This window comes from Rhea pennata, chromosome Z (genome assembly GCF_028389875.1).
Source record: "Rhea pennata isolate bPtePen1 chromosome Z, bPtePen1.pri, whole genome shotgun sequence".
Classification (NCBI taxonomy): domain Eukaryota; kingdom Metazoa; phylum Chordata; class Aves; order Rheiformes; family Rheidae; genus Rhea; species Rhea pennata.
The window spans coordinates 69,218,403-69,237,772 of NC_084702.1; the positions used below are offsets into that span (position 1 = coordinate 69,218,403).

Consider the following 19,370-nt stretch of genomic DNA (forward strand, 5'->3'; position numbering starts at 1 on the left):
TGTGTTACTAATCACACAGTATTTCCTGGAAAGAACTGCCACTGTTGCCCTCATTCTCCTCTACGCTTTAGTTTCATGGACCCTCAGGACAAGCACAGCATGAAACTCAAGGAGATGTAAATGAGGCAAGTGAGGGAGCAGAAAAGGGCTCAACACATCTCTAATGCTAGGTCCAGCTGGGCATTTGCCTGGATTGCAAGCAACCAGAGCAGCTTCTTGAAGAGTAGAATAAATGCTGCTGAAATAAGACACTTATTAGGGTTACAAAACATAAAAGCTTGGGATGAAATGGCTCAAATTTCCAATAAAATAAAATGTATAAATAACATTTTATTCTGTAGTTAATACAACAATGTCTATTCACAGAAATGGCTTTTTGTTCTTAGCAAAGACAAGGGACCACACTCTTGAAACACAAAGACTGCACTACTCACTAAATTTCTTCCTCCGCATGTATTTTAACTGACAACTTCGAGAGCTGAACAGAAATAATTCTTCATTTCTTCCTTTTTTTTTAATCAGATAAAGATGAGTGGTGCCAAAAAGGAAGAGCAAGGATATAGTGTACCACAATAAGAACACACAGACAGCTAATTTATCACATTTTTGATTTATTTTACTTTACATTTAAATCTTACTAAAGATAAGCAAATAAATGAAAAAAATTACAATTGCTTTTTGCAGCTCTTCCAAACTCAGGCCTTTGAACTTTTGTGCTCTATTTAAAGGGACACAAAAGACATATTCCTACAAAACAAAAATTCCTTTCTTGTCACCAATATATTTAAAAATACTATCTTTTTTTCCAGCTTGTATATGCCAATTTGCCATTCTTCTCCCTACTCACACCCATTTTACGCTACTTAATCTTGACACGTTATGTTGACAGTTCGTTGCTCCAAAGCAGATATTTTCACATGCTAATTCATCTGAATTCATTTATCTCGCATGAGTTTGTAAACTACTACCCTAACACTTTGGAGTAACAAAGTTGAGAGGTGTGGGCAGACATCTGGGGAAAAGAGACAACTTTTCCTTTCCATTTTCTCAGCCTATATTTATGTGAGAATCGTTAGCCCCCATGTCGTTCTGTGCTGGTGAGAACATGACTCCAGGACCAGTGATAATAGGAGATATTATTCCTCAAGTAATTTGGGGCACAAGCGTGGTTGGAGGCGGAAGCTAGAGCAGTGCAGGAGCTGCGTGTCACTTCCTTAGGGCAGGGGCTCCGGGACAGAGGTGTGGAAAGCAGAGCTCAGAGGAGTGCACATACTAGCAGAAGGACTGAGAAACTGCAAGTGGATGCGTGAGAACAGCCCTGCAGGTTTGATCTGGCACTTAGTCTCAAAGCTTCTCCCAGCTCAGTCAACCACTGGGTTTAATAGAGCTGCACTTGCAATACTCCACCACCATTTATCTAAAGGCTGGCTGATCAAGTTTGCAACTGTCCACCATCAGGTCAATCTATGGATCAATACTGCTGCAAGAGGCAGACCGCCCCGGAGACAGTCCTACGTGCAGCAATACCGGGTCTATAGGATTTATTTCCTCAAGCACTCTGCCATTTAGATGCTGCTAACTGGTTTTAGGACCAGCGGAGAAGTTTGTTTCTTTGTTTGCAGGAAGCTTCTAAATTCAAGTGGGCAACAGAGTCACTGTCACTGTCTCTGAACTGTCAGAGGGTTCTTGCTATGCAGGAAATCCTACTCTCCACTGCCTATCAGGAGTCTTAAGTGTAGCCTCAACTCATTAGATCCTCCTCCTCCTTCCTTCCAAAACTACTGGAGGGAAAAAAAAAATGAGAAGACACAGCTACACTGTAGTGCTGTCATGGATCCCAAGAGAAAAGGCTTGCATGAAGAGGAGACACCTTTTATTAGGCCAAATGATGACTGGAAGAAAACAGACGAGCTTTACAGCTTAATATCCCCCCCAAAAGCAGTGACAGAATCCAATTCCTATAAAGGTTAGGCGAAATTTCTTCTACTAGCAGCACTGTTGAGATAAGCAGGAAGAAGCTGCAACTTTCTACTGGAGTGTTCTTCATACTTTTTAGTACATAATTGGGTCCTCAATTACTTAATAGTATACCCTCAAAGTTATGATACAGTAATAGGCTGAAACTTTTGCCCTGACTAACCACTTCTGAAAACTTAACAGCCGTGGGGGTTGCTCCAGACAAAGGAATTGTGAATTTGTAGCTGACGCTACAGACAGACAGACTGACAAAGTCTGGCTGGGAACCCAACCAAGATGTTCTCTACTATATCCCAAACTATAATCCTGTTTTAGGAAATAACTGCGTGTTTATTCAAAGCAAGCCAACTGCAACACAAGTTCCTCTAGCATAGTTTCAAACATTACAGCACACTTTTCAGTTGACTTATTCCCTTTCCTTTGTCTCACAACTCTTTGGAGATACTGAAGGTTGTTTCTACAATATCTGCAAGTTATCTGGCCTCACTCATATGCTCTGACCAAGCACCACAAGAATCAGTAGCAAAATTGTAACTCTTACTCTATCGCTTCAACTGACCTTCTTCCCCACTTTTTTTTTTCATCATTTCCCCTTTTCTTTCTCTCTCAGTCTTTACTTGCCTTCTCCATTACATTTCTCCTCTGTCAATAAAAGAGATGCTACACCTCACCTCTGAGAGGGCCGAGATGGGCCCCCTCACGGAGGATCAAAGGTGCCAGAATCACAGTTCATCTGAAGAAGAAGAGTACTCGAAGCATGTTCCTATTGCCTGTTACAAAGAAAAGACACTATGCGATGGCAAGAAATTCTCATGGAATTGACTGCAGCAAGCAGCAGGTCCTACTCCATACACTGCAGGTCTCGGGGAATATATTTAACCGCTTCTCTGCGCAAAGCGTTTAAGCTTTGCCTGGGAGAGCAAGCTGATGAGAGCAGAGCGTTACGCTGTCCAGAACTGGAGGCACGAAGCCAAGCAGCTCCCGAGCGGAAGATGGGGTGGCGGGAAGAGCCCTCCCTCCCCTCCCGATGGAGGGAGGCAGAAGCAGGAGCTGTGTCACTTGTTCCAAGAGGAAGAGGAGGGATCCTCCTCTTCCAAAACGAGGTGTTGAGGATATCCTGTATGTTCCGGAGGGACTTTCTCTCCCTACGCACTGTATAGCAAACCCCAAATTTATTACTGAAGGCCACAGTAAACTGCAAGAAAGCCAAGAAAACAACAATCCATTTCAGGTTTGTTCAGCTCAATACCCGATAAAAGCAAGACACCCAAATAAAAGCAAGTTTCAGCAACTCACTTTCTAAATATTTGGATAAAGTGGTCAGACAATATTGCTATTTCACTTTTAAGCCACAGCAAACTCTGTATGTGCTTTTCCGTCACAATTAGCTTGAAAGAAAATTGTGCGTGTACATAGGGTGGATAGTGCAATTTTTAACAATCCCATGTTCCCTTTTAGGCTAATTGTAGCTTTGAGTGGATAGAGTTTAAGAGCTGTTTAAAAGAGATTCTGCTTTATTATTTTTAAAGTTGCCCCACCCAGGTTTCTCTCTCTCACGTTCACTCCCAGAGCACATGGGAACACAGCGATTTCAGTGGAATGTAACCCAGCAATCTCTCGTTCCAGACCCGACACAGCATCTTGTTCCTTAAAACTGTTGAATAGAAACCTGCTAGTTAGAACATCGGGCAATAGTTGCAACGAATTGCCAAGCCTTAATTAGGAGAGCCTCTAGATTAACTCTGAAATATTTTATACTACAACATACCTAACTCCTCCATATTTTGAGATTTATGGAACATTGACTACATCACAGACCAAAAAGGAAAAAAAAAATAATAAAATCATGAAAACTGCAAAATTTCCCTCCCCCATTTGCTAGCAAAGGAATAGGCATTTCCAGAAATACCAGAAGTTTGAGCTGCAATTAGCATTGGGAAACCCCAGCCTCCCTTGGCTCTACTTCTGACAAAAGCTACTTCTTACACTGAACTGAATAGTCAATTTTCAATTTTAAAACCACTTGAATATTATTAGTATTGAATATATTTGGAAACAAAACCCAATTCTAATCTGCCTCTTACCCAGTCAACAAGATAGCAACAAGAGGAAAAAAAAGTTCTGTTGTGAAACTGTGAAAAAAATGTTTATCAGCTGATCTTCAAGTATATCCAGAAAACGGTCCCAGAGCTCTTTCAGTTACAGACTACAGATCCGGAGCTGAGAGCGAGGATTTATGGCTAAGGGCGAGAAAACAATCCAACTCACTACAGCCTTCACACTGTGCCCCTTTTCTGGAGGGATAAGAACACATTAAAAACAAATATACCTATACAAATCACCAAGGTACCTACTGTACCTTAGTACCAAAGAGCTAGCTATTTACATATGTGTAGGTGCCTAAAAATGTAGGTGAGCATCCCGTCATATTTAAGAAGCAGACAGAACATGTTTAGACAGGTTTGATACTTCTACACATTTGAAAATCTAGCTGGCACTAATCTGCCTCTTTAAGTATCTAGATGCGTTTGAAGTCAGGCCACAAATTGATTAGTTATACAGAAAATGTTCAGGTCTTCAAACATTAATAAAATAGACTATTTTTTTAATCATTTCAAATCCTACTATTTCAAGCTAAGACAGTGAAGTATCTGTCTTAATAGTTTGGAGATGTTCACACTCTATCATGTAAATAAATTGCCCATAAATAAACTGAAACTCTAAAGCAATAGTTTCTAATATTATTATACCGTCTTTTTCAAGTGCCGCGTGTAACAGGGCATAGCAACAATTAAAATGGTCATCCTCTCGGGTCACCAGTTCTTAAGTGTCACCAAGAGTTGGTCTTAAGTTTCATAATGAGGAGCAGGAGGTGAGAAACAAGAGAAAATAAAGCTTCTGAGGCAGAAAAAGAGACTAGATGCTTTGTTGAGAAGGAAGTGCAATTTTTGTAGTTGTGTCTACAAATTTCTGAAGCGTGCATATCCAATGCTGAGCCTTTGCCCAGCATTTGCTCCCTCCTAGGCGTCCTGTTCATATATTTCTAGACTACCTACGTGCTCCTGTAACTACACATCATGCTTTGACAGTACTGATTTATGACAGAGCAATACATCTCACTCTTCCACTCCAAATACACACGTTCACATGGCAACGGTAACCCCCAGGAAGGATTTCACAATGATTAAATGTGCCACGGGAAAGAGATTTTCTCAGTTAACAGGGCTGCTTGTGCACACAGAGAGGGAATCAGGTAAAGTAAGGGGGAGCTGAGCAGCAAAAGCTTTCTCCCTCATTACCCGCAGGTCAGAGCCCCAAGAAGAGTCACAGTCCCATCTATCTCAGCTGGGGACTGTGCCAGTTCTGCTAAATATCAGGATTAGCAGCCTTGTATGTTCCTGAAACTCCTTCTCCGGCATGCCCCCTCGTGCTTTTTAGGCCAATAATCTCAAGGCAAGATTCGACAACGCAGCAAAGCCCAGTGAACAGCTGTGGAAAGCGAGGTCTTCCTCCTCCTCCTCCTCCTCTCACCACACCTCTCAGCGCAGACCCCACAGTGCGACAAGAGCAGGGAGTTAACCGGCTAAAATTAACCCCGCAAAATAATTTTCTTCTGCTTTATGTCCCTGAGCTGGCTCACTGTGGGGTCAGACGAATACCACCACAACCCGTGTTGCACGGCTGTACTGCCCGCAGTGGTAAGAGAAAAGCGAGCAGAGCTGCTCCTTTTGGAAGCGGAAAGGCTGGTGTAGCTACAGCACCAAACTAAAACCCTACAGCAGAAACACACAAATACATGCATGAATATCAGCAGTCAAGCCCACTTTGAATTCAGCTGCTCCAGAAAAGCCTAGAGCGCTTTACTATATGGTGAAGTTGCTTACCTGGTCTTCATTTTAGCATGCAGTTTTATTTTATGAGCCTTGCTGCTAGAGAAGTGTTTTAGTAATTCCTACTTCCCACACACGCCTTGAAGACTTATTCTCACTCCTCTCCCCATTCCCTTTTTTTAATGCTAACAGTATGGCTAGGAAGAAGGGTGCATTCCCTCCCCCAAGAGGCCTTTAGTTCTGCAAAATAAAACATTAAAGTTTTCCTCTCGAAAGCAACAGAGGGGAGAGGGTGGGAGTGAGAAAGAGAGGCCCACATCCCTGCTGACCTTATCCTTACCTTATCCCCATCCCCAAAGCAGTTAGTGTTTTATATACCATGATGCAAATACAACTAATTCCAATTTAAGCCACCTCCTCTCCCTCATAAGTTATAGCTAAGGGCAGCTATTGGAAACTAAAGAGAAGTAAGAAAAGGACAATTTTCTTTGCTTATTTTGCACAAAATGTAGAACAGCTCCTGTTGGCTGCTCTGAATTACACCCTTAAGGTCTGGCTTCAACATAGCGGAAGGCAAACTACCATGAATTTAGACTGCTGTGCTCTTAAAGCTGCATACCTAAATTTCAGGTATCTGAAAAATCCTTTGTGGCCAACTTTGTCTCCAGCTAGTATACAGCAAAACTAGTATCAAAATGGCAATTACTTTCAGCCTCTTTTTGTTTTTTTTAAAAAGGTGTGAGGGAGTTAAAAGGATAAGTAAAGGATAAGAAATCCCATGCAATTTATAAAAATGGGTGGACCAGTTACAGCAAGATCTAGTTGCATCACGCATGTCACTTAGCCTTTGCTCTGCAGCAGCAGCCCAGCCAACTAGCGCAAAAGCGTGAATGAAGTCATCCCAACGCACAGGCACACCTAAGTTCCACAGCACCAAGTGCATTCATACCTTAGCCAAGGGACTGTCTCTTTATTCAAGCACAGGCCTATAAAACGTTTTACTGGTGTGGGTGAACCAAAACAGCTCTTGTTGCTACTTACGAACAGTAACACTTTCTGACTATGAAATACACAATTCTGGATTAAACCGAGTGGCACATGCAGGTGAAACACCATTAGAAACTTGTAATGTGCTTGGGATTTTTTTTTGTTTTGTTGTTTTCGTTTTGTTGTTGTTGTGAAGTGGTATAAGGTACAAGCCAGAATTACATACGATTTGATGTATGTAGATTTATTTTCCACAATCATTTGCTTTTAAGTCTGCTATTTCCAGCCCAATTCTCCATCCCAGGAAAAGCAGGAGATTCTGGAAGCTTAGTGAAATTAAACACGCTAAAGATGCACTAAAGACCTGCAAATGATAGATAGTATAAAGTGCACTTTCTGTATAAGATCCTTTTTTTTTAATCCTTTTCTTTGGACTCCAACACAATGAACATGCTGTCTCAACCTGGTGACTAGCAAAAGCAAAATAGTTCAGTGTACTTCACTCAGCTCTCAAAGGTTGGTTGACATTCAGCTTGGTTAAAGAACAGGTCTTTTTAGAAAAAGCTTTTGCTGAGCTGAAGGAATACAGCAACCACCAGTGCTGGCTAAGACAACAGTACAGCTTTCACCTGCACAAAATGCTAACCTGCACCTCAAAAGACACTCTAAGCAGCAATCTGCACATCTGCAAATCACATCACAAAAGTACACTACAAGCCAGCTAAAGACACCTCTCTAATGGCATGCCATGAGACCATCTTTACATCAAAGTGCAGTTTGCACTACTGAGCACACTGTATAATGATTTTCCCGAACATGAAAACTTCTAAAGAACCTCCATTTCAAGCCTAATGCACCAAACACAGCTGTTCTGTGGGAATTTGTCCATGACAAACAACAATACATCGCTTCTTTCAAAGCAGCATGTAGATTTGCAGAAGGATGAAACGTCCCATTCTTCAGGAATGACAGAGATTTGTTACTAATTCCACCCAAAATCTGAGAAGTCAATTCAACACATCAAAGTAAACACATCAAAGTCACATGCTTCACTGACTGCTCATGGCACTATCAAGTGAGCATCAGCACTAGTGCAAGGCAGTAACTGGAATGAACAGCAGGAGGAGGAAGAAAAGAACAGGACTGAACTACAGCATCCCAGCCTTGCAGCAGCTTCAGGCACGGTTCTGTGCTTTTAGCACATCACCTTCTTATAGCCTTATCTAGTTTTGAAGCAACACACACTGATTTTCTTCAATCAAGTGTGCAATGCACACGTTCACTAACATGCTTCCAAAAGCTGGCACTACCTCCTGCAAGACATGACAAGCAGCAGTGAGGTATGCAGTAAAGGCTGGGTAAGCCTATAGCAGTTCCACTGATCCAAGGGAATTACACTTATTCAATAAATTCAAGCTCGGGTCTGTACTGATGCTACTACTAGCAGGCGACAGAACATGAAGTGCAGCACAGTGTCTCTCCAAACACAGTTTTAATAGTCTACTGTAAGACTGTCATACTTCTGTCTCTTGTCCTGACCAATCAAGCCTCACATCCACCTCTCCTGTTGCACTGGAATTGATAAGCTACACATAAGCCTTAATTGCATGGCTCATTCCTAAAGTCCTGCTAACAAAGGAGCTCTGCCACAGCCTGGGGAAGCTTTCACTAAGTGCTCAAACATCACACTGATAAGAACAGTACTTTACTGCCCAATCATATTTCTCTTCAAGCAAAGTCCTTACTAGACTTAACCCTGCACCTGGAACAAAGTTTTAGTCTGGGCAAGAGCACAATCTAACAGAAGATCAGCAGATCCCATACACATATGCATGATTCAGCTATTCCAAAAATGGAGCAAGGTGGCCAAATACTAGTAGATGCATAACCGAATTGCATTCCAAAACAAAAACAGCCTACTATGTACTGTACTGAGCCATTGCTTTTGTGCTTGGAAAAAGTCTTTCTTCTCTGTAATTCATTAACCTACAACCTTATCAAGGTGGGAGTGAAGAACTTGTTTCCAGTATGCAAACCTACAGTCAAACGGAGCAGAAATACTTACGTCACTCTTCCTGAACTTTGCTTTTAAGCTCTTCATGTTGATCACATTCAACCTTCCAAATCTTTGAGGAGCTTTTTATCCTTCTTCAATATCTAAACAAAAGAGAAAGGCAAATAAGATTTCCACTTTTCTTTCAATTCCTTGGGAGACAAACCTGAATTGAACTTGCACACCTATGTAGTTCTTTGAGGTTTGGCCCTCAAACTCCAAAAAAAGATTAAAATAAACAATAAGTTAAGAGAAATTTCTTTTTCTCTCTAAACTTAAAAGCAAGTTGAAGTAAGCCTAAGTATGACCACAGAAGAACAGAGCGAGCCTTTACCAAAAATTTGTGTGTTCCATGTTACACTAGCTATCTCTTCCTATACCAAGTAAATCACTGACAAGTTCATACATGGTGCAGCACCCTTCTCTAACCACAGCCTACTTCAGCATCAGGGAAGCTGCTTGTAAGGTGAGAAAAGTGGAAAAGAAAGTATACAGTACTCTCAGAGAGATAGCTATTGTTAATTTGGCAATGCACTGTCACAAACAACAGCCGTGCTCCCCCTTCCTCCTTTCAAATGAAGAAGGGCAGCAGTTGCACAAACACACAACGAACTTCACAGACAAGTTGCAAGCTTTCCCTGAGAAACAAGAAGCCAGCACCTAGAGCAAAGCTTCCTACAGAAAGCACCCCCCAACACACAAAAACAACCAACCTAAGCCAAACGTGACAGTGAACAGAATGCAAAAATAGTAAGGAGGTGCGTTTCTTCCTAGAGCATAGCAGGAAAAACTGAAAGCAAGAGCAGCATACTTTTGGACTAGGCAAAGCCATCTATATAGAAATATTCCAAATGTCTGGTTTTACAGTATGTTTCCAGTGTGTTCACTGGAATAGCCAGCCCCTCTCATTTAGCAGTTATAGATGCTATACAAGTTCCTACTGAAGAAACAGTTTAAAGCAAAGGATGTTCAACTGTACAAATGCCTTCCCTCCACCCTCGAGGAAAATATTATGAGTCTAACCAGACAAATAGGTAACTGAAATGAGGACTGGGACATAAAATACAAATAGGTCACACTGGGTCTCTAAAATTTCTCATCATTTCTCAGACATATTAGCAAAGATTAATTACAGAAGAAGAATAACTTAAGCAAAGATAGTAGATTTGACAAGCAAAGTGAAATTCAACTGTTTCATAACCAAGTACCACATTATTATGAAGCAGGTTGCTATGCTGTACATGATCACTTTATTATGAGTTAGAATTTAAAATGCTATTACATGGTACCACGTTGGTGCAGTATATATGAACGCTTCCAGTAATACAACACTGAGCACCATTCAGGAATAGCAACTAGTGCTAAGTAAACACATTATTTAAATTGTTGTCATACAACTATAGGGTTGAATTAAGACATATACAAGTAGTTTTCTGACCCCTCTCCCCCCTCCAAAAGGAAAAAAAAAAAGAAAAAGAAAAAATACTGACTGCAGGTCCTGTTTAGTAGTCATTCTGAAGTCATTTCAATTTTCTTACTCCTTCCAGGTATATGACCTAGGGTTTTCATTCAAAGTTCTCATTTTTCATCTCAACATATGGGACTAAGAAGAATGGGCTTGTGGGGTTTTTACTTTTAATTCTGTATCATACAAAAGGAAAAAAAAATATCTACAGAAGCTTTTCACTCCCTGGTTTACCTGACAGTTTCTCTTAGTTTTTGCCTTAGCTGAATGATTGGAGTAGTTATGAAATAACAACATCAAAGAATCAAAGAAACCTAGAAGTCCTGGAACACTTGGAAAGAAGGAATTGTAGGTTGCTCTGAGAGAAGCAACCCACTTTACTAGCACTACAGTTAATCAGACTTTGGAGAGAGTGTGAAACCACACAACAGCTGTTTAACCTTCACTGGGAAGGAGCATAAACCTCAGCAAGAGCTCCATAATCTCCTGACTTGTTCTCTAGCAACACCAAGGATGATGAGCATTGGAAAGACCAGAAATGCCAGGGTACGGACAAGACAAATGCCACTACACATATCTGGCCTTCTTTACACACTACAGCTAAAGACAAAAAAGCATATTGTTTCTAAGATTCTTACCAAAAAAAAAAATTAAAGGGAAGTTTAAGAACTGAAGAAACACCACACAATATTCTACAGTGCACCAAAGTTAACAGAATTTTTCATTTTAAAAGTTACACATACCTGATTTTAAAAAAGGCAGACAGTTTAATTAGACCATTTTAAAAAAGAACATAAACAAATCCTTGCCTATGAGGAAGGGCATGTAATTGCAAATAAGAAATTTTTCCCCAAATACAGATTGCCAAGGAATTTTCTTCTACAGGTTGTATTTTTCCCCTCTGCTTCCTCTTGGCACTTTTGGCTCCTATGAATGAAATATTTGTTACAGTTCCTGTGGAAGATAAAGTACTGAGCTACAGGTTTACGTGAGAGAGAACAATTCCTTGCAGATATATACACAGAAGAGGTGCAACAGTTAGACTGTCTAATGCAAGGAATCCATAACGCAGTCTAATTAAAAACTGTTGCAAACACTTCTAGTATGCTATTATTATTTTCCCCTTTTTGGAAAGGCAGAAGGGAGGTGAGCTGTATTTCTGTTAGAGGCCAACTTAATATTTTTCCCCACAAGATACTTCACCTCTTACGTAAGTACACTTTATATGTTAAATTTGAAACTTAAATCCGCAGTATAATTAAAAAAGCATGCACAAGCACACAAAAACAGCATTCCTGCGTCTAACACGTGGGTCACATCTGTATCTTTTCCATAAGATATGGTTCAACACAAACATAAAGATTACAGCTTGCACATCATAATGCCCAAAATCCTTCAGCAACAGAGATAAAAACTTGTGAAGCAGTAAGGGCTGCCTTTTCTTGGCACTGTTTTTAAAAGAGGAAGTCACCTCTCAAAGGGTGTAATTATTGGAATTGATGCAAAAAGAGGTCAGCGTCTTGATTCAGCAGAGCTTTATGACAAGTCTTCATTTGCCAGAGGGAAAAAAAAGCAAGTACCATTAATACACTCCTCTTTTTACAAGTAAGGAAACAACTACTAGGAATTCACTGGGGAGAATCAAGATATTTCAAAACAGCATTTCTGCAGTGAATCACAGGTATTAACAAGAAACAATGTGTACCAATAGTGGTATTTCTCTCTTTTCAGAGCAAATTGATAAAAAAATACTAAGCACTATCATTCTGTAGCTGCAGCAAGTTAGCAGTGGAGAAGTACTTAACTCCAGAGATGCTCAACAGCTAATGTTGATTACATGCTTTTAACCATTAGCTCCAAAATTAATCTCTCCACCTCATCTCCCTTCCGCTTAATAATAAGTAGTAGCTTTCAGGAATACAAGCCACAGAAAACATCTTTAGGTAAACCTATTTAGTTAAGACAGGAGGCATTGAAATGGTGGTAATCTTCAGCCTAAAACAATTTCATTGAAACTGTGTTTTAATATACAACACAATCTTTAGGTTTAAACAGAGGCAGCAGATTAGTACAATCTCCCCCGTTGATTTACAGTAAGATTTGTGCAAACCACAATAAACAGCCATATTGGCACAGTTTTTTTCCTTTCATTAAGTTGCATTAAAATCAGAGCAAAGTCTTTCAGACAACACTGTAATTAAATCCTTGAAAGACCAAAGATCCAGTGAAGCAACAGTAAAACAGCCTTAGGATATGCTATACATACTCCTTCATGCCAATGACACGTACCCATTACTGATATGCTTACACTGAATTTGATTACTTTTAGGTGTCAGAAGTCTTGCATTTCTTTCTGAACGCACTGAGAAGCCTCCTTCTCGGACAACACTCTTCTGCAGTAAAGCATCATTTGTAATGTCAACTGATTTCCCCTTCCTCCTTGTCCATCCATCCGCCCCCCTTCCCTAAACCACCTCAAACAATTTTTTTCACCTTATGACCTTACAAAGAAGAACTAGAGACTCCGTGCAGGATCTGGCAACATTAAGGGCGGGGGAAAAGCATTGAAGGAGCACTATAGCTGCCATCTATTTACATTTCCTTTGCATAAATACACTTACCCTCACAGAGGAAAATAAGGGCCACCGCCCCCCCCCCCCCAAGTCTCTTCTCTCTCATTACTACATCACCATTTATTTTCTGGATGATCATTTTCCTTCTGAATTTCAAGCCTTGCTCTGACTCAAGAAAGCAAGTTTCTGTGGCAGCTAGCGCTGCACACAGAGCAGAGCCATCCAGAGTCCTACTGACTGCTCTGCTCACCTTCAGTACCCAACTTAGCAATTGTTTCACATGCTTGAGCTCCCCTGACCTCCTAACCAATACCAAGCACATGCCCAAACCCAAGCTTCTCCTTTGCACGGCTGCCAAAGCCATTGGGCCACCCGGAGGCAACAGCCTTTGCCCAGCTCTTTGTTGCTGTCTGCACATGAACACACCAACTAACGCCAACCTGAAAAATCACCCAGCACTTCATGATGGACATTCATTTCCATCCAGCTAAGCATACTTCTCTCACTATCTCTCACGCCAAAGCAGAGAAGCACGCGCTGTCTGATCAAAAAGCAAAGGGGACACTTCCCCACTCTATTAACAGAGCTCAGTTTTTCCATCCTCTGCTCATAGGAAGAGTCAAATGAAATAAAGTTGTTTTAAACTTAATGCTATCTATAAATACAAATAATTCTTGGCTTGGTTAATCTACTGTTACTTACTAACGAAAAGACACTAAGAAATGCACTGGGCAACCCAAGTACTATACAAGAATGAGAGTGATTTATGTACCGTTAATCCCATTCGAAACAGAATGGGGACACCAGAGAAAGTAGGTAACTATTGCTGAGGGTAACTTCATCCAATCCTTTTATATATTCACAAATCACTAGCAAGGATGTGCTGAACCGTACAAATCTAAGCATTTGATCGCAAGCACTAGACCTTCACTGATACAGCATCACTAACAAATCTACACATTCCTATCACTTCTTCCTCCAGTACACTATGCACCAATTCTCTACACTTACATTTCCTCTTGATATTCAAAACCTGCAAAATGTTTATCTGCATTTTAATAGATTCGGAGACAATAGTACGAGCCTCCGTGAACATCACAAAACTAACACAAACCCATGCAAGACTGTTGATGCACAGATAGGTACAGTGCATTTAACTGTTTCCCAAAGCACTTCTGGACAAATAGGAGAGAGTTTGTATCAGCAAGGCCTTAGACACACTGAATTACAGAGAAGATTAGAGAGATAAAAAGCAAAATCTGACATTGCTCCAGTTTGTTTACTTGGCATATTAGACAGCACTCCAGGCAAAATTCTAGCTGAAGTGAAGTCCAAGAAAATTTGTCATTTACTCATTACACTTAAACTTTACTCTGTTCTTACTCCAATACTTTTGTCTGGAAGTGTCTGTCAACACACATTCAGCTCACTGAAGGACACAGTAAAAGAGACAAGACTGGCTGCATGAGCTAGGAAATACTGCTGTCTTTCTCAGCTTTCAAATTCCCATCTCTAAAGCAACCCTCCCCCCCCCCAGCCCCTCAATTCTTAGACCATTTTCTTTAGTTTGACTGCACATCAGAATGGCAACGTGTCTTAAGACTTCCACGTTCAGCGCTTCGTCCAACTAGGCTAGACTGGAACTGAAGCATCCAGCTACAAATAGAGAAGTGACGCAGATTTCCACTTGTGAGATGCCAGTTTCCACACAAGAAGACCACATGAATAACAACAGGGCTAATATTTGTTTATACTTACTCCCTCCGTTTTATTTTGTATCAACCACTCAACTAATTGCTCCTCAGAATCAGCAAATAAAAGAATCTGTACAGATGCAACTTAATCTAAGGAGCAACAAATGCACTACTTTATGGATGAATACTCTGAAATAGCCTAAGGCAGAACAGTCACCTACCACTGCAGGAGTTAAGAGGACTGGATGGGAACAGCAATTTAATTTACATAAAACACCTGCCCAGCCCCAATGCCATAAACTCTGCCCTTATACTTTTGAAGGACCTTGGAAGGGTCCCACTCTGAGTATTTCTGGACTAGAGAAGTTTCCAAAGACAGTGCTAACAATAACACTCTGTTCAGCTTTCAAGTTCTTAGGTAGGGAAAATATCTTAGCTGATGAAAATGCCGTACATTTTTAAACACTACCTGAAAAGGAGAAGAGAGCTGGGTGTGTTTACAAGCAAAAAAGCTAAGTACATCCATCCCTTTTAAAAAAAGAAAGAAAGAAAAAGGTATTAGGAATTCAGGTATTTCCTATCCTAGAAGACTGTTAATGCTATAAACTAGTATAACACCAGCAAGATCAACTTGATTGTCTTAGTGATAAGTGATTTTTATTGGACTTCACTCAGATTTGTTGAAGTTTATATTCAATAGCAGCAGCATTAAGTGTTGCATAAATATTGAGGAAGAGGATCTAGCATTTAGAATAACTCCCTCAGGCTTCAGAGATCTCTGAATCTCTACATCTCCATTAGATATTTTCTGATGGAGTCTTAGGCAAGTTCCTGCAGCCAAAATTTCCTGAAAGCACCCAAATGCCGGACTCCCTAGGGAATTTTCAGGTTGTCCCAATACACTTGGGAATCCAGATGGAGGCCATTGCTTCCTTGGGCCCATCTGTAACAGGCAGCTGTACCTCTCTGCCCCTTAGTAGTTGTGAAAAGTGGGAAGTGTCCAGCTACTGAAGTTACAGCCACAGACACGGGAGCATACAAACCCTCTTTCTATCACTAGGGCTGAACAAACTTGAGCTCTTCTCTTTAACAATCCCTTTCAGGTCAAAAAAGATCCCACATCTTATTTTACAGTATTTTCAATAAAAGCAATGGCTTCCAGGTACAAAGCTACAGGAACACCATAGCAGTTTTAGACAACATCTTTAATCGATTACAACATTCGCCTAAAATGCGAGACCTGTCCTGCAGAGGGAGGACCTGAGTGAAGATACTGCACTTCCCAGGCAAATGCAGTAACCATCAGGCAGCAGAATCTCCCCTCCAGAGCCGGTCACAGGTTCAGTGCATCAACCACCACCATCACCTTCAAGCCTTACTGATTATCCTGCTCTGTACCTCAACAGGAGGGAAGGATACTTTCTGTCACCGCTGTGTCACTTTTACTCCAGCAGTCCTCCGCAGGCACTTAGGCTTTTAACCCTAAGTGCCAGCGGAAATCTAGGTTGCTTCCGCACTTCACGAGACCCATGTTTGCCTCTGGCAGTTTGACAGAGATAAGCTCCATGATAATATATTGCCTGGACTACATCCTCTGTGCTGTAAGAGCCCTTCAAGTGCTAGGACTCAGAAAGCAAGACCCAGCTACTCACACGCACAGCAATCACATACACACCCACAAGCACATACACTGCAACTCCAAGGAAAGTAGGAGAGGGAAGAGGCTTCCCAGACTTGCAGGAAGCCTGCAAACAGCAGGAAAGCCAGTTATGTGAATCCGTAACCCAAGAAGATGTTACGGATTGCTATCTTCCTACTACACCCTGCTAATAAAAGCCTCTTGGGCTACCTTTCTGACAGTAAGCAAGGCACTAAAGCTGTGGATTGATTTGTTCTAGTTTGGCTTGTTTTTCCCGCTATAGTTGTTTCAAGCATTATCCCTGTGCAAGAAGAATCAGCCCACAATCAGCTCTCGGAAGGAATGTCATTAGGGTATTGTTGCTGCAGGATTTAGAAATTGCCAGCAACTCGCACAAGAACTTAGCTTTCATATTCTCCGGACATCGCTCCTCCCTCAAAAGAGGCACACATTCCTTATCAGAGACGGGGAGAAGAAAGGTAGCATAGTGGGGAACATAAAAACAAAAAATAGGGAAAAAAGAACAGAAAAACACTGAAGAGGCAGGTGAGTAAACCCCCTTGTGAAATGCTTACATTACTTAATGAGACCAGCAACCTCCTGCCTAGTCTCTTCTCCACTTGATATGACCAATTTGTTGTTTCAGAGATGCAGAGGGAGGAGGTAGCTTTATGTTTTGCTAGCAGATGCGCTCTTGGAAGAGGGAAGCGAAGAGCACAGGGCCAATATTTTTAGCGATTGGAAGGACTGACTCCTGCTACTACACAGCGACTTACTGGCACAGCGCTTGGCTGCAACGCAAGAGAGCCCTGAGCTCATAGCAAGCACTGCTCTACTCAACCGCTCCTTCACTCCGGTTCATATGGCTGTTATGCAATTCTTTTATTAGTAAATAAAATCTCATTGACAGCCTTCCACGAGTGTCCCAAGACGAGAGCCAAGCAGGTCACTGACAGATATTTACAAAATTCATTTTACTCCTAGTTAATCCAGGACATGAGAAGACCTTTCTAAAATGATGTATGCATATTTTTTACATCTTAAGCATGTTTCTCATTTTTTAATAAAACACACTAATCTCAAAGCAGCTGTAATACCAAAAAAAAAAAAAAAAAAAAAAAAAAAAGCCCATCTGCTGCTGCCCCAGCACACACTGCAGCTAGGCAGTGTTTCGCACCAGCTCAGCAGCAAGCGTGGCACAGTCATTACAGAGACAAACGGGAGAATTCGTTAAGGTCCCGAGATGCTGATAAAGCAGAATTCAACCAGGCTGCCCAGAGGCAGAAACTTCGGAAGATCGCAAGTAACAATGGCAGACGGAGGCTCCCACACCCCGAGCGCCGGTGCGAGATAAAAGCAGAAATTCCTCACGTGGTTTGCTGGAAACACCGGGTTTCTGGTTAAACTCGATGCAATCCCTTGCGCAGTCCGAATTATTATTCTCCCCCCCCCCCCCCGGCTTTTTTTTAGCGGTTAGCTATAGAAAAAGAAATCTCGGTCTTTGAGGGCGCCGCAGCCGCCCGCGCGCTGGGGCTCGGCGCGCGGCCGCGGCCCCCGGGAGACGCCGCGCTGCACGGGGGCCGCCGCCGCCGGCAACCGGCCCCCCCTCACCCGGGTCCCCCGGACCGAAAGCGCCGCCGCCGCCGCCCCCTCCGGCCGGGCTCTCCGGCACGACAGGGAAGAAGTTTCCTCCTGTTGCGCTTCGCCCCCGCGGGCTCCGCCGCGCACAAAGCCCCTATTCAGGGCGCCCCGGCCGCACTCACCCCATGGAGCCGCCGCCGCCGCCGCCGCCGGGAGCCGCGCTCGGAGCCGCGCCGCTGCGAGGGGCGGGGCGCCGCCGCCGCCGCCGCGCGCGCCCCGGGACACTGGGGCCGCTCCGCGCGCGCGCCACGTTCGACCCGCGCGGGCAGGGCGGGAGGGGGGAGCCGTGACATCACTCCGCGGCCACGTGACCGCGGGGCGCCGGCTTGCCCCCCCCCCCGCACCCGCCCGCAGTGGGGGGGGGGAGGGGAGCGGAGCGGGAGGGGCGCCCCCCTCCCCGTGGGGGGGACCCCGCGCTCGCGGAGCCGGGTCACGTGGCAGCGCGCGCGCGCGGAGCCGCCCGTCGCGCCGGGCGCCCCTCGCGGCCGTTGCGGCGCGCGCGCGCGGGACCCCCTGAGGGGCAGGGAGGTGGGGGAAGGGCCGCCGGCAAGCGGGGTCGGGGGGAGGCTGCTCTGGGAAGGGGCGGGATGGCGGCGCGCTTGGGTGTCCCCGAGTCACCCCGGGGAGGGGTGGAAGAGAGAGCTCGGTCACCGGGGACGGGTCGGGGGGCACCGAGCACCCGTGGGAGACGCTTGGAGAAGTCTGCCCTGCTCCCCCCGTGGGGAGCTGGGGGGCCTGGTCTGTGGGAAGGGTGTGCGGGAGCCAGCCCGCAGTCCCTTCTCCCTCTTGACACCATCTGGCCTCCTCAGGAGAGAGCAGAGGGGCTGAAATGTGAGCGAGTTTTTCAGGGAACCTGAATTCAGCACATGTTTCAGCACAAGATAGAAATCCTATAGTTCTGTTCCCTCCAAAGCTTCCCCATGCCTCGATTTCCCCTTTCATGCCTGACCCCTGAGCAGGAACAACTAATAAAAAAAGAAAAGCAGGGGGCACTTTTTGTTTAGTAGCCAAATTAACGACCACTGTAGTGTTTGGTTACAAAGCAGCTTAGAGATTTGACAGCTGCAAGTGGGCTTTGTGCGGAGCCAAGGTGCTGCTTCACTGCATACCCTGCAAAAGTCTCTTAGCTATGTTGGCCAAAGCCTCCTTCTCAACGTTGAGCCAACCAAGCCCTCGTTCCAGAGCCTATGGGAAGCCCATGACAAACTCCTGTCCCATTTTTGTATCTCACCAAAAAGCACAGTTGTCTTCCAAATCCTGGAAAAACTCTGGACACTTTGTTTACAAAACAAGTCAAGCTGATGAGCCTCTGTCTACCATCCCACTTCTAGGGTCCTGCTGGAGATAGGTTAGCTATCTTCCCGTCACTCCCATTGGAAAGGCACATCTATCCAGTCCCACTCGCTTCTGTCATGCTCCCATTCTAAGAAGGTCTCGTTTAATTGCTCTGATCAGTCTTAATCTTCTGAGTTCACAAATATATCCACGCCTTTTCAAAGAGGAAAAAAGTA

At 43.3% G+C, this 19,370-nt stretch overlaps 1 protein-coding gene across 2 annotated transcripts in view; it reads right to left on the minus strand.

Annotated features, from left to right (window-relative positions):
- The window catches only part of RAI14 (retinoic acid induced 14), an 83,837-nt gene extending 65,799 nt beyond the window's left edge, over positions 1-18,038 (minus strand). For both annotated transcript variants that reach the window (XM_062599453.1, XM_062599452.1), the window contains exons 1-2: positions 17,982-18,038; positions 8,860-8,951 (exon numbers count right to left, since the gene is read on the minus strand). In XM_062599453.1, coding sequence (XP_062455437.1) covers positions 8,860-8,895 — 36 coding nt within the window. In that variant the 5' untranslated portion in view covers positions 8,896-8,951; positions 17,982-18,038. The remainder of the gene's footprint in view (positions 1-8,859; positions 8,952-17,981) is intronic.
- Positions 18,039-19,370: the final 1,332 nt, after the last annotated feature.